This window comes from Xiphophorus couchianus, chromosome 23 (genome assembly GCF_001444195.1).
Source record: "Xiphophorus couchianus chromosome 23, X_couchianus-1.0, whole genome shotgun sequence".
NCBI lineage: Eukaryota > Metazoa > Chordata > Actinopteri > Cyprinodontiformes > Poeciliidae > Xiphophorus > Xiphophorus couchianus.
Window position 1 is genome coordinate 21231842 of NC_040250.1, and position 16247 is coordinate 21248088.

A 16247-nucleotide genomic window follows, 5' to 3' on the forward strand; every position below is an offset into this window, starting at 1 on the left:
CCGAGTAACTCATGCTCCTTTTAAACAACCGTTGCTCTGTCCACAAAAATGGGTAAAATAGCACCGTTAATGTCAATTTACTGCCTGACTGATGGCACAGATTAAGCTTACTAACTGATAAAGACATAAAACAAATTATTAAACTTTTAGAATATATGAAACTATATCTTAGTTCAATTCATAAACTGAAACTCTTCTTTTAATAAGGACTCATTACACACAAAGTCACACCTTTCAATCTATTTTTGTTCATTAGAGGATTATGTGTCCGTCGCTCTTAATGGTTGTAAATGGCTTCATGGTAAAGCATTGTTGTGATGGTGTACTGAACGGGGAGTTTTGGAAAGGTACAGGTGCTTTTTAAAGAGACAGAGGCCAATTTCAAGACATCAGATACAATTATGACCAAATTATTTCTGATATATATATATATGTATATATGCCATTTTTATAACAACTGAATGTAACTCCATTGCATTATAAAATTATATCATTTGCCTGGAAAAACATTAATAACTCCCCTTTCAGTGAAGAACATTATTCTTAATGTTTTTGTTGAGGTAAGAGGTATATTCATTTTAGCATCTTAACTATAAAGACAAGACTGAAGTTGAAAGAGACAAACTTTTTGCAAAATGCAAGCTTTCAGCCTTATATTTTAACAGCCTTAAAAAGTTTTGATTAACTCTTTCACATTCCAACCTGCCTTTGCATTGGTATTTATTTTATAATTTGATTTGAGGGTGCAGAGTTAAACATTAACACAATGACACCCCAAATCCTTTGAGGTTTATTTGGTCAGGATCTGTTCATCGGAATTAGTTTGCTGGCACGGTGATCTTTATCGTCAGCAGCATCTTTATGAAGAGATGCTCCTGCAGGCACAGAAGGAGCAAGTCACAGTCATATTTTCACACATGCAAAACATGGCTGAGTTGATGCCTGCCAAGTAACAAGTTGTTTCAATGCTGTTGATGCACTCAGAGGTTTAACTGCACTGCAAGCATTATAGATCCTGTGCTTTCATTTGCAGGATGCAGCAAGATGAAACGTTGCATTCACTGGCATATTTGTTGTCACCGCAGCAATAAAAATATATGTCATTGTGAATTTTCGCTTCAATTTGAATCAATTGCTGATCATTTTTTGTAGAAAAGTGTCATGTTCCATGTTTTTCTGTGTGTTTATTTCGAGTTTTCTGTGTCTCCGTGTTGTCCTGTTCTCCCCTCGATTACTCCCAGGTGTTTCTCGTTCCCTAATTACCTCGTGTGTATTTAGTGTCACCTGTGAGTCTGTGTTTTTGTCGGGTCCTCGTCTCATTTGGCGTTTGTTCAGTCGTGTGTTGGCGTCTAGTCCATTCGTATGCCTTGTTGCTACCTGCGTTGAGCCCTGGATTCAGCTCAGCAGTGCTGCCTCGGTTTTTGGACTGTGTTGGATTTTTGTTTGTAACTCTGTGCATTAAAACCACCATTTTTACTCCGTACCTGGGTCTACAGCGTCTGCCTCACCACCACACCCCGCACTTCATGACAAAAAGACTAGTGCTCTTTACTATCTTTGTGACCATTTTTAATTGTTTTCTTTTTTTTTCCTTTACAAATTATTAAACTTTTCTGCATTTTACATAAATGATTTTAAAATTGTACCCATGCTTTGCTTTTTCCCTTCATGACTGTATCCACTTAAAAAATAGTAAAATAAAAAAGCAAGTTCACTTTCATTTTCAATTGTACCTGATTTAAATGGACTAAATTGCACATCTGTTTTTTTATTTGCAAACAAGACTACAAAGGTTCCTAAACTAAGAATGCTGCATTTACTGGGGTGTGAAAATGTGTTTGTTCCCTTCCTGATTTCTTCTTTTTTTTTTTTGCATGTTTATCACAGTTAAATGTTTCAGAAGATCAAACCAATTTAAATATTAGTCAAAGACAACACAAGTATACACAAAAGGCAATTTTTAAATGAAGATGTTTATTATTGAAGGAGAAAATAAATCCAAACCTATGTAGACAGCACAGGACTTGGCCTTAGAGGAGATGAAGAGGAGCAGATGGAGGAGGATGGAGAAGAATAAGAAAATCAGGAAAAGAAAAGGAAACATTAGTAAACTTTCCTTTTTCTTCCTTCCTTTCTTTCCTGCTCACATTCTTCTCCTGTTATGCCTAAGTCCCGTGCCGGCCATCACCAGACTGAGCTGAAAATCTGGCCAATCAGATTATGCAGGAGCGTTACCGACTCCAATTCACAAATACATTCACTAAGTAAAAACAAGCACTATTTTCTGGCGAGTGCATATGGATGGGTGGAGGAGTCTGTTTTACTGCACACTGTGCTGCGTTCATTGGACCATGAATAAATGGGAATCTAGCAGCGGCTACTGCTATGCGCAATCTCTCCTCAGAGATTTTGTCATTAATGTAACGCCATACCAAGCCCTCTATGTGTGTTTATAAACGTGGCAAAATAATTCCTCAAGACATATAAAATTCACCTGTTATTGTGCAAGACAAGCAAAATATGCAGAACAAATCATCTTGTTGAGATAATTGATTTATTAAATAGAACAGGTTGTAATAAACACATATATTTACCAGCATCTACAGTATCTACAACAGAATTATACGACAGTGAGCCTTTCATTTCACTAGACCAGCCTTAGAAAACCTGACCTTCACCATAAAACAAGAGCTGACTGGCAACATGCGCTACATTCACACAACTCAAACAACCTAAGAATAAATGAGGGATTTGTTTCTGCCCACATCTCTGTTCTGATCCAGAAATTAAAACATGCTCCAGTAATTTTATCTGCAGCTATTTTCTCAAGAATACTGAAGTAGGGACACATTGTTTTGTACTATTTTGTTCAAACTTGCCATTAAAAGAAGTTTGAACGAAAGCGATAAAAGCACATTTAATGAAATTAATTTAAGATAGCAGGTGAGAGAAGATGAAAAACAAACTGAATCCAACTCCACAGTTGAATAAGAAAACCAACATTCCCAAACTTTAGCTTGAACTGACACACAGCTCACTCTATTCTAAACAGCCAGAAAGGTTAGCATTGACTCTCAGACACCCTCCAAAATATTATGAAAAGAAAAACTACAAGTGAATTCAATTATTTATTTACTGAGTTGCTGCAGCGGTTCTCCCTCCAGCAGTTCCTGCCCTTGCCTGCTCTGATACTCCTCTGTGTGTTGGCAAAGTAAATTTAGGTTCTCATTCAGCTACTTCCTCGCTCGAGAACATCAACACACATCTTCCTTACACGAACTGCATGTTCGGATAATTTGTTCAGTGTCACTTGGTATTTAGACTCTGAGAGAACAGGAAGCTACAAAATAAATTACATTTATTTTCGTTACATATTCTGAAAACCATATATCCGCTTCACTACAACACACTACTTGATGTTGATTTGCCTTAAACTCAAAGTCAGAGACACATGAGTAACAGACTCTGTAAATCATACAGACATTTTCTTATATGTGCATAGAACACCTTTCATAATTTCATGGTGCTTCTTTAGCTGCCGTCCAATCCTGAGACACACGTCCTTGAGATCTCGTCACCATCTCTTGACTGTAAGCAGTGAAGAAGAAAAACTGTGGAGGAAATCATGAGATCTCACTGTTTGTCCTTGGAATGAAAGGACTGCTGCTGGGTTTATTGAGTTACAGCTGGAATGTGTTTTTGCTGCAGCACAGGTGCTGCTGCTGGAGGTCAAAGGTTTCTTAACTCTTACAAGAATCTAGGGGAGTGGGAGTTGTGAAACCACACTGAGTGGGAAAATTATTTTTTTTTGCAGTTCATTGAGATAATTTATACAAAACAATCATAGGAGGAGGAACAATTTCCCCATGTGTTTGGCGCAAAAGCAGCTTTGATTAGACATTTAAGAGCGTGTTTTGCTCGGGAATGTAGGCCCCTTACCATCATCACTGTTTACTCTACAGATTCAATTATCACACTTTATTTTATGAGCTACTGTAGAAACTCCATGAGCTTCTATTTAAGTTAAAGATCATTTTCAGATTTGCTACTTAACTTTAATCGTGTTTGTCTTTCCTGAATGACAGTTGTGCTCTGCTCATCCTTTCCTGTCAACTTAATTAAATTGAATGCCTTATTATATGCTGGCAAGACTTAAAAAAAGAAGTCTGACATTTCAAGAAGTTTTATCACTTTCATTTTTAGGATTTGGATAAGAAGTTTGATAGCACTCCCACGTCAGCAGAGCAACTAGATATGAAGCAGCAGCATATCTGGCTCTGACAATAAAAATCATTTTGGCTCATTTTATATTTGTCAATGAAACATGTCAAAACAATGAAGGCAACTTTTCTTTTTTTTTTTGGAGCCTTATTTTCTCAGCAAAAAATGATATAGAATCATATTTTCTGCAGATAAGAGCTTTTTTTCAACTATAAAACGCAAAATGGCTTTAAAAATAATTCTCATCAGCAGTGCACCACAAAGCAGTAATTCTACAAACCTAACTCCTAAAAATGTTATGACACCCTCCAGAAGATGAGTCAGAGTGTGAAACATTTGGCGACATCGTTCTGAAGCTCCTCACATGATACAAAACAAGGATGTGCTCATATCCAAGGTCACTCAAGGCGACAGTTTGTGTGCCGTAAGATGAAACGAATGTTATGCCATTGCTAAGTGAAGCAACACTATAACTGACAGGAGTTCTTGTTTTATATTAGTCCCCTTGTACAGCCTCCCTTCCCATTCACCACAGTCTGCTGCTGGTGTCATAAAAAAGAAGAAGAGCTTGAGAAAAACACTACGGAGCAAAGTCCGCTGCTTTTATGTGGTGTGGTTGAAGATGAATCTGGAATACACCATCCCCAGTTATGAAGTAACAACATTTAATCTATTAGATTAAAACCACAGCCAGCCTTGGGAAGCTGGGATGGTAAAATGCAGACCTCAAGTTTGTCATTTGTGAGCATTTGAAAACCACAGCAACTAAATGCAACAGTGTTGTACAAGCCATATATATATATATATATATATATATATATATATATATATATATATATATACAGTATATACCTATTAAACAAAGATTGTGAATACTTATGTATATGTGATTTCTTGGTTTTCTATTTTTAATCAGTTTACAGAAATCTGACATAATGAGTGTCTCTGTGTAGAATTTCAAAGAAACAGATTAATTTAACACAATTTGGAAAAAAGCTGTAACATAATATCAGAGTTAATTCAAGAATGGATGAACTCCTGAACAGACTTTGCTTGACTAAATGTATGAAGACATTTAGTATTTTTGTTTCAGTGTACAAGTTGAGAATTTTAACTAAGGTGAAATTTAACATTCAGAAACAGGATGACTAATGACAGTGTAAAACTACTCTCAATTTTTTATAATCCTCACAACAGATATTCAGCTTTGAGTTCTGGTTTGTGCACGAGGAGCAACAAACTCTGGGGAGCCCCCTGTTGGCCTGGAGGTCACTTACAGCTAGTTTGTTTACATATGCCTTGTGTTGGGTAGATTCAAATAATAGAAACCATCTTTTGTATTTTCAATGTTTATTTAAGGATGGAAGGTAACAAAAGCAAATAATAAAATACAAGTCACATTTTCACTAACTACAAATTTCCACAGATTTTACTAAGCCTTGATTGAACTACAGGGAAGGACTCTTACAGACAAAGCAAAGCACTTCTGGGGGAACATCTGCAGAAGCAATCTGGGTCACAGTACATCACATTTAGTGCTCGAGTGCCACAACAAACATTAAGACACTTTACAAGACGATAACAAGAGCATTAAATCAGGAAAAACAGAAGAGAGGAATGAAACAGGAACATGTTTGGTTTCATAAACAACTCTTTAAGTCTGAGTTAGTTACTCCACGTTGACAACTTGCTTTAATTTAACTTGAGTAAATCTCACAAAACAAAGTCATAAACTAAGTGAAAATTATTTTTCAAACGATGAATTAAGATGACCAGAGACCACTTGGTGCTGATCAGTCATTTTTTATATTCAGGAGCAATTTTTGAAAACATTATCAATCCGTTTCATTGCTCCTAGCATTATGCTGTATTTTTTTAAACAATAATAAAACAGTCTTTAAACATTTATTCACTTGTTCTTGACCCATTTGTCATACTTTATTTTAACATCTAATCATATTTAAGAAATAAAGTAAATCTTTTTTTGTACATTTTCTCTCATTTTATTCTCCACCTGACCGGACGATGATGCAAAAATTATATCAGTCCCTTACAGCGTTTATCTATGAAATATCACTGGTTGTTTGCTGAATTCTTTTTGAAAATAGTTTCGTAGTCACAGAAATACACAAGTAAGATACAGAAAACAACACAATGACATGATAAATTACTAATGCAAACACCTGCTTCAACTATACATATATTTAACCCATATGTCAATGTGCACATGTAGTGCCTTGTAAAAGTATTCACACATATTGTCACATTAAAGCACATTACTGGGACTTTAAACCTGCATACGGAAATGCATGAATGTTTTAAAAAGTCCTATTTGCAGTTTTTCCCCTAAAACGATGTTGCAGCAAAATTGATCTTTTTGGCCCACATGCAAAACTGTGTGATAGAAGCTAAACACTAAACGCACCGTCCCCTCAGTGACAAACGGTGGTGGCAGTATCATGCGGTGGGGGTGAAAAGTGGTTCTAAAAAGTGTTAACTCTGGGGAACTGAAATTAAAAGGCACAACATCGTACAATTTCCAAACCAGGTATCCTTTTCCTCAAACGTCTGCGCCTCGTTGTGACGGTCTGTCCCACAAAATCTCATTAAGATACGATAAAGTTTGAGCTGACAGAATGTGGAACTGTTCAAAGGAGGTGAATACTTCTGCAAGACTTAATCTCCTAAAGTCACATGTACATTATATACACGTCGTCTCTCCTGAGGCATGTGGCTCCAACATTTCAATACAGCATCAGAAGGTTGTGCTGTAAGCAGTCAGAGGATACTTAACCATGCTAATAACTGCACAGACTGAGAGATCACTGAGTGCTGCTGTATGTGTTCCTTCGTAAAGCAGTCCCTGAGAGGAGTTTCCTGGTACAGAGTTCAATATTTGACGTCGGAAACTGACAGAAGTGGGCCGAACACTGTGTGGCTCTGCACTCATCATAAATAAATGTTGTATTTTTCTTTAAATATAACATTTCTTACAAACACAATTCGTCGTTACAACAGGCTATAAATACATTACTTTCCCCATTACTAAGCACTTTATAAATCAAATCCTTTAAAGATCCTCTCTGATATACTGAAAAAACATAGCCAGAGACAACTATATATTATTTTTCTGTATTTGTGTGTTTTTCAATAATAACTTCTATTTTATTATTGTATGTGGGCTTTATTCACAATTAAAGGACCCAGACACGAACGAGAACTAGCTCTCACAGGCTTGGACCACTGTTAAACGGACACTTTACTACACAGTAAATCGAATTTACAAGTTATTTCCATAAAATGCTTCCCTTGTTCTGAGCTACAACGTTTCAAAACCATGGCAAGAGGCACAGAAAGCTTTACGGCTGCTCAGTTTCAAAACAGAGCAGCTCTTATCTGTATCAGTAAACTGTGGATTATTGAGACCGCTGGTTACAAATCATGAGCCCTTATAGTGACTTCTTGATTGGATTACTTACAGCAGATCATGTCTGTTCAGCCAGAAGACGCCACGGTAGATACTGGTGAAAGGACCAGTGAAGCTGCGCCGTGGAATTCAGTGCATCATGAGCCGACCAGCTGTGTGCGGCCTGTGCTTTCTGAGGATTTATCCAAAAAATGACAGTGCCTTTATTTGAAGTTTATTTTATTAAAGCTGGATTTGATGCTGCTGCTGCTGCTTCAGGGATTTTTTTCTTCTTCTGTGTATTAACAAATCCATTTACAATTCTAAAAATGATGTCCACCACCTATTTGTTACAGGGTATAAATGAAGCTGACTAGATGACCGTAATGCGGTAGTTGGGGTCGTTTGCCGTGCTGGAGCCGTCGGCTTTGACCACGGTGACCTTGGAGGAGTGCTGCGAGCTGTGCAGCGCGTTCCGCCGGCACAGGCGCTCGCGGTAGTTCTGGGCGAAGAGGAGCAGCATGAGCGGGTTGATGCAACTGTGCGAGTAGCTGAGGCAGATGCTGATGTTGTACGCGTAGACGAAGGCGATGGTGGGCCGGTTGTTGGTCAGGTTGATCACCTGGATGACGTGGTAGGGCGACCAGCAGATCAGGAACAAGGCGATGACCATCAGCACCATTTTGGTGGCCCTCTTGGCCCACACCGACTGCTTGCGCTTGACCCGGCGGATGGAGCTGAACACATGGTAGAGGGTGAGCGAATAGAAGGTGCTGATGATGATGAGCGGAATGATGAAGCCCAGGATGGACTGGTAGAGCGTGTACCAGTACATGTCCTCCGGCCCGTCCAGGAACATCATGCACACCTCCATGTGCTCCCTGCTGATCACCTTGGCGTAGATCATGACGGGCACGGTGAGAAGGACGCTGCCCAGCCACACCAGCAAGTTGATTACGATGGTCCACTGCACGGTCCGCCGCTCTGAGCTGGGATGCACAATGGCGATATACCTGAGAGGAAAAGAGATTAAGATATTTATACCATGAAATAGAGAATCAAGATGATTTTTTCCAGTGCATGACATAGATTCTTAGGCGGCCATGTTAATGCTGGAGGATCTTGGAAATCAGGATGAGACAAACTGCACTACATTAAAATTTTGTTTCTCTGTCTTGATGAAAAGCTATATATTAGGGAGTGCTTGCAGATTTATAATAAGATTAGATTCTTCCAGCTCTCTGCTTTTATTGCCGAGAGCTGGAAAACCATGCAAGAAAAAGATCAATTTAAGTGCAGTAAATTATATACATTTTAATATATAATTTTATATATATTATGTAATACTTTTAGTATTGTGTCTTGGTCTTTGTTAAGATTTTCTATGACAACAATTTTGCAATTTTCTAAATGACACTCTGCTGAAGCTTTAATAGCTGAGAAGATTCTAACGGATGAATAGGAAAAGGAAAATGACTATGTGCTTGAAAGGAGACCTATTGTGATAAATTCATTTTTTGCACGATTTTTTACTTCCGTTTTTCGTCTCTCCACCTTCTAAACAATCCGAGTGCTTAACAAAATAACCACCAAACCTTTTTCTGGCAATACATTCATGTTTTTTTGGTGACTTGAAAATGAACCATTTCAAAAACTCCCCACTTGTTAAGTCACAATTGGGTGGCACTGCCCCATTTACTACCAACCTCAGCCAAGCCCAGCCTCTCACCTAGCAACCCAAGCAGAGTTGAACAATGGCTGCTGGAAAAGACAAGTGTTTTGTTGTTGCACCTTTGATGGTTGTGCAGGAGGCTCTACTACTTCTGCTTCTAGGTCTGCCTAAAGGTCAAAGGTGCATGGTTGTGTAAAGGTGCATCTGTGTGCAGCAAGGTTTAGCTGGGCGTGGCCACACCAACTTTTTAGATTTAAAGTGACAAGAGGTCCTAAAACAGTTCCTTCTGAAAGCTAAAAATAGGCAGAACTGATCAGGGGAAGTCTCATTGTCTGAGGATTTTTTTTTTCATAAAATATAATGAAAATGTTTTGTTCAGCCCACAAACCTATCCAAGGAAGCGTAATAGATCCCCTGTAATGAAGAGAACCTAAAAGCTCGGAGTCTGAAATGTATTTATTTCTATTTCCATGATGGTAAAAAAAAAGAACACTTCTCTTGAATGCTGCAATGTCTTTTCTAGCAGAATTTCTTTCTAAAACATCTGATCAATATTTAGATGGTGTTAGATAATCAAGCCAGATATGCAATTTAAAGTGTTTAAATTTATAACATCCAAAGACAAGACGTGAACATGAGCATTTTAAATCTAAAATGCTGGTTTTACGAGGCTTTACAAGTCAGAACAGTTTTATTATCTCATTTTGTATTGAAAGCTGCTTTAACTTTGCACTTCAAAGCCATCCTCTACTTTAAATCAGGTGAAGATTACATTCTTCCGTCAAACTGCTGCTTATAACATCTTTGTTTAAAGGTGACGTAGTTAGGGTTAGAGAAGTGTTTGATGATTTTAAGTGACTTTCTATGTCTGTGTGTATAAAAAACAATTGTAGGTTTCAAGATGGATGGATTTTTGTTTTCATGATTTCATGACGGACAGTATAAGAGTTGTTTTCTGAACAGTTCCTTTCACAAGACACAATTTGCTGGATAATGACCCTCTGGACATCTATATAGTGCAGCATTCGTGCTCTGAGGCCAACCCCTGCTCCAGTTGTTCCTGTGAAACTGATCCTTATCAGTTCAGAATGACCAATATAATTGTTCCTGATGTCCTCAGATGGTAAACATGGAACCTGGATCATTTATTTAGAGAACATTGTGTTGCCATTGTGTGTTACACAACAGTCTGCGTTGTAGCTCTTGCAGTACTATTTTGAAAAAGCATGAAACTTCACTGACATCCACTCATGTATGCAGTTTTAAAAAAATCAATTAAAGAGGCAACTGGATATTAGATATAAAAAATTATTCTAGTTTTAATAGCCCATGTCAATTTGGAAAGATAATGTTTACTGTCAGATGTTAAATACTGCATTTTGATTTGCATCCCTACACACAAAACCAGTTTTCAATTGATGACACGTCCAGCAAACCACACTAAGAGTCATGATTCCCAAATGGAGAAAACTTGGAACAGTGACTGAGTGAAGGGGTCACAAAAGAGCCCAGAATGGCACCTAAACCAGAACAAGGCTGGATCTCTCCAACATGGCTGAATTGAAGTAAATCTGCCAAGAAGAGAGAACCAAAATTCCTCAACAAAAATGGTAAAAGACTGATTGCCAGTGAAATCCTTGATGGCATTTGTTAGGGGCGGAACAACCCAACCAAACAAGCGTTTAGGGTGAAACTATTATTTTGTGTCTTATCCCTTGATAAATTAGAAAACTGCATTTATGGTATTTACATAATTTTGTCTGATATTAAATTTAAGCTGATGATCTGCAACATGGAAGCGACACAGCTAAAAGAAAACAAATCTGTAAAGCACTATGTGAGTTGTATTATGAATACATATGTAATTTTGGTTTGATTCAGAGAGCTTCTGTGTTGGAGTGAAAATTAATGTTTGAACAAAGCTTTAGTTAGAAAAAGTATAATTCCTAAAGTCAAGTCTGCCAACAAGCTTTATCCTGAACACGTCATTGTCATAGAATGTCACATTTAAGCTGTGGTTGCAATGGAAAAGGTTTTAGAAAACAATACAAACATTTATTACTATTACACCTATTTTTCACTTTAATCTCAAACCAATTGATCTGTTTTTTGGTTTGTTTGTTTGATTTTGGTTTGTTTTTACTGGTTTGGACAGATCAAAAGTAATTTTAATAATTAGAAGTAAACCAATGTAATTGAGTTGGTACATTTTAAATAGATGGTTGGAATTTGACTAATTTATTAAACTTTTAGCAACAACATAACTTATTCTCAGAAACTTGTTAAATCAAATTTACTGTAAATTGGAACAGTTTGTGTTATTAGTAAAAGAAATCCTATTTTTAAATAAGCGGATGTACTGAGACTTAAGTTGCCACTTACCGGTCAATGCACAGCACTGTAACTATCCCCACGGTGGTGAACTGGTTGCTGACATCCACCACCACCACCGCCTTGCACATAAAGTTTCCGAAGACCCACTGCCTGTCCCTGACCAGCTGGTGGATGTTGAAGGGCATCACCAGCAAGAACAGCATGTCAGCTATGGCCAAGTTGAGCACGTAGATGTCCGAGACCATCTTCTTCTTGCACGCTGCGACCGCGTAGATCACCAGCGCGTTGGCGATGACTCCGACGGAGCACAGGATGCCGTAGATGGAGGGGAAAATGTGCATGAAGGTGGTGATGTCGATGGGGTTGTAAGGCGCGGCAGCTGTAGTTAGACATGACAAATCACTAAAGTTGGACGATGTTTTGTTTTCGCAGATAATGTCCGTTTCATTCATCTTTAGGTGCCCGCGTTATAAAAATGCAGACTGCAGCTGCCGTCTGCTCTCCAAACTTGTGCGTAAAACTTAATTCCTCACTTTCCCGTTAGCGGCGCCAGTCGGCGTCAGATTTTGTGTCAAAAAGTAAAAGGAAAAAAAAAAGTAATGCGAGGATGACTACTTGAGCAACAGATGGCATATGAACCAACTGTTATCTGGCCAGTAACTGCGCTCAGCTGCTGTGGCTGCTCCAAATGCGCTGAGCGCCTCAGTGGACGTGCAGCTCCCCTCCCTTCTGTGATCATATGTGGGTTGTGTGTGTGACACAAGCAAGTGAAAAGAATGCTTTTGAACTGGACATCAACCCCAACTTCAAAGTCAAATCTGATTTTATTTGATGAACTACATACTTTTTGCATGACTACACAAATACACTAAAAAGTTCTCACTTGGCGTTTCACGGGATCTTCTACCCCAATATAATCAATCAATAATGTACAGTATATGGTTACTTTATATTTTCTGCTGCTTAAACAGTAATCTAAAACCAGGGTGATTTTTTAAAATTGAATTCATTCTCATATAATGTATTACTCTGCAGTTAATACGAGGTATTAATTGTACCTCGTATAATTAATACACTAATAATTTAAATCAATAAATCTTCAGATTCATTCAATCAGACAATGCGAAACAGCGCCAATAGGAACAAAAGCAAAAATGTCCCTCTCTCATAGATGTGGTAAATGGCAGTAGCGGCCACCATTAGTCCGGATGTGAGCACAGCTGCACCACCCACTGCTCTTCTGGCTGTGACACTTTAAATCACTCTGCTTTTTTTTTCCAAGTATAACAATCCATTTGTTTTTATTTTAAGTGTATCCTCAAAATTTTGTATTCAAGTGTAATTCTGCACTGAAAGATTACACCAGAAAGCACAAGATGTAATAAAAACTGGAGTGCTGGTGAGAAGTCTGACATTTCTCTAAAATGCATAATGATTATTGTGGTTGTTCTCCCAGTTTTCAGGGCACAGATTTACAATCGCTTGTGCTACCCTTTACAATAATAAAAGAAAAACAAGCTATTTCATGAGGACAGGATGGAGTGATATGAAGGCTAAAAGCATTTGCCTAAAAAGAGACCATGCTTGTAGCACATGAATCTTATGTAAGGTGTAATATCTTATCTTAGCTCCTCCTGGTCCAGCTTTATGTGGTTTACAAGACGCATCTGAAATTGGAACATCATTGCTGGAAAGTTAATTGATTTCTCGAAATAATTTCCTAAGGTAAAACTCATTTATTGGATTGAGTCATTGCACAGTAAGAGATAAGCTTAATGCATTTATTTTCCACAGTCCTGATGGAGACGGCTTACTCTGACTATTTGACTATTACATGAGACAATTAAAAATAAATATCTTGTTCTGCTGCTGTCAAGCCCTGGACACTCGTGTAAATGAGGTTTTAATCTCAGTAAGACTTATTTTTTTAAATGCATGTTAAATAAAGATTAAATACAAAAAACAGGTGTTTTAATACAGAATTGCCACCCAACTGAGAAGTACTGAGAATGTGCGGAAAAATATTCAGTACATTCACTCAATAGTTGGCCGGGGCTTTTTTTTTTGAATGAATTACTGCATCAATATTAGGTCAGATGTTGAGTACAGTGTCTCTCATCCTTCTCACAATAATCCATTGATTCTCAATGAGGATTAGGTCAAGTGAGTTTACTGACCCATCCAGCACAGTAATCCAATGTTCAATAAAACAGGTACTGGTTTAATAAATAAAATAAAAATAAAAAGATTAGTGTCTCCATAAAGCTTGTCAGAAGAGGGAAGCACAAAGTCCTCCAAAATATTTTGGTGGATGGCTTTGGTGATGTTGGACCGACAGCAGCTGATCGTCACTGATTGTGGGAATTTCTCACTGAACCTGAGGTTTAATTCTTCCGTTTTTCTTTCAGACTCTTCAGGTATAGACTGGGATTGAAAAACAACCTTGGAGTTTATTTCAGCAACATGCAAATGTTGCTAGTGTTTCTATCGCTGGCTTGGCATAAAATGTTGGTTCTTGATTATTGTACAATTTAGCTTGATGTATCTGTCACTTTGCTGCCATTGCACTGAAACGTATTTATATTCTACTGTATATTACTGTATTGCAATCATTTTTATTTGTTTGATGTCATTTTCTGAGAAACTGTAGTTTGGGTTTCTGTTTGCTCTGCAGCCCCAATACATACACAGACAATGCTACTGAAATTTAAATACACAGAAGATTTTTTGTAGAAATCTATAAACATATAATTTTTTCTTAATTATACAACAAAAAGATTGCCAATAAATTTTAATTTTAAAAATTGAATAAAGATTGAATCTGTAGTGTGTCATTTGGCAACTAGTTGAAGAGAAATGCAGAAAAATTGACATATCTATTATAACTATGTCAAAATATAAAATGTGGACTTTTTTCGGCTCCTTTTAGGATTTTACTGAGAACAATCCACGTAACCTTTACACTCCTGTCCCATTTTTGTTCACTGTTCTTTCACCCTAAACTACTTTAGCATATCATGATGTCTTTTGAAGTGAATGTCCGCTCTCTGAGAGCCTCGTGTCAAAAATGTAATTTTCTTTTGAGAATGTTTGGTTATTACTGGTGCATGTTTAAAGAACAGGCGTCAAGCTGTGACAACGTAAAATATAGACAGGTTGAGACAGCGAGTGAATGTGAACTATTTAAAGAAAGAAATGAAAATAATTTACAAAAAAACCCCAAGGAAGCAAGGACATTACAGGGACCCTTGTCAGAGCAACAAACAGAGACCATGTACATGCAAGTAAACAGGATATAACAGGAAAATCGCGCAAGTGAAAGAGAAGTGGTTTTATACTGGGAGTTCGAAAGCTGGAACAACGGACAGAGAGAGAGAGAAAAATAAAAATGGCACAAAAGAGTGTGGAGGAGTAAACATAAGCAGGGCTTTTGGGAAATCACATCTAACCAAGACAAAAACCTACCAAGCACAAGAAATATGTATAACAAAACACATAATAAGAATAAAATAACTAAGACTGGAGCGAACTAAGATAAAACAGAAACAAGGCTGATCTAACGAAAACTCAACGACTCAAGATCCTGACATCAGTTCTGTTACAGAGGAACTTTGCTGCAGAGCTTTTCTGGCTCGGCTCTGCCTACACACCTGGGCTTAATCACCCAGGAGACTAGGGAATATAAGGAGCTGCAGGATCTTCGTTTCTTGCTAGATTATTAACCGTTTTTGTAGTCTCCAGCCCTCCTGCAACTTGTTATAATGATCTTCTCTAGTGACGTCATGAACATCTTTGATACTCAACTTGATTAATTTTCCAGTGATCTCAGCTTCTCTCCTCCTCCAAGCCTCTTAAGATCCACTTGTGAACAAGATAACCTGCCCATCTGTCTCCCCCTGGTCCGATTCCCTCTGCTCCTTACCTGCCTGTCCCGATCTCCACCATCAGACTCACATTCTGCTTCAGCCTTGCACATTCTCTCGTTAGTTGTACATATGTGATTCTTTATAAGGGTAAGAAAATTTCCACCCAACCACAATGTATTTTTAAATATTTTTTGGACATACAAAATAAAAAATGACATCAGTCAAGCCTGGAGGTGACGCACGCAGGAGCTCGTTTTCCTGCTTCTTTCGCAGGTCAAAAGACAACAGTTTCTCTCTGAATTTAAAAGCAGAAAATTAAAAGTCTGACAGACTTCTGCCGTTAAGACACAGTTGCAGTCTGATGAGGTGATAATAATTGAGGTATAATGAAACAATTGAGCTTCACAGATAAAAATAGCTGAACGTCAGCAAAACAATAAACCTCATGTAAAGCTGCCCAATGGGCTGACGGGAGCACGATCAGAATGAAAATTGAAGAGAGTATACCTGCAGCATTTGACATGGTCAAGAGTAAAAGTTTTCTTGAAAATTTAACTGCAGTGCATTCGTGTGGGTGGGTGGACTGCACATTAACAGGTAAATAGAACATTTGCTTCATATTTGAAAGGATAGTTGGCGTCTTACCCTTGGCTTCCACCTCCAATCTTACAATTTCCAGTGGAAGACCCATTTTCCTTGACCAATTACAAGAGAACATGACATCCTCCTCTATTGTTGAGCTATTTCA

At 37.8% G+C, this 16247-nt stretch overlaps 1 protein-coding gene across 1 annotated transcript; it reads right to left on the reverse strand.

Moving 5' to 3' along the window:
- Window positions 1-5554: 5554 nt before the first annotated feature.
- On the reverse strand, window positions 5555-12341 carry mchr2b (melanin concentrating hormone receptor 2b). Its single transcript, XM_028009812.1, has 2 exons — window positions 11682-12341; window positions 5555-8640 (listed from the first exon to the last, which is right to left on the reverse strand). The coding sequence occupies exons 1-2, from the start codon at window positions 12083-12085 to the stop codon at window positions 8001-8003; spliced, it is 1044 nt and encodes a 347-aa protein (XP_027865613.1). The 5' UTR covers window positions 12086-12341; the 3' UTR covers window positions 5555-8000.
- Window positions 12342-16247: the final 3906 nt, after the last annotated feature.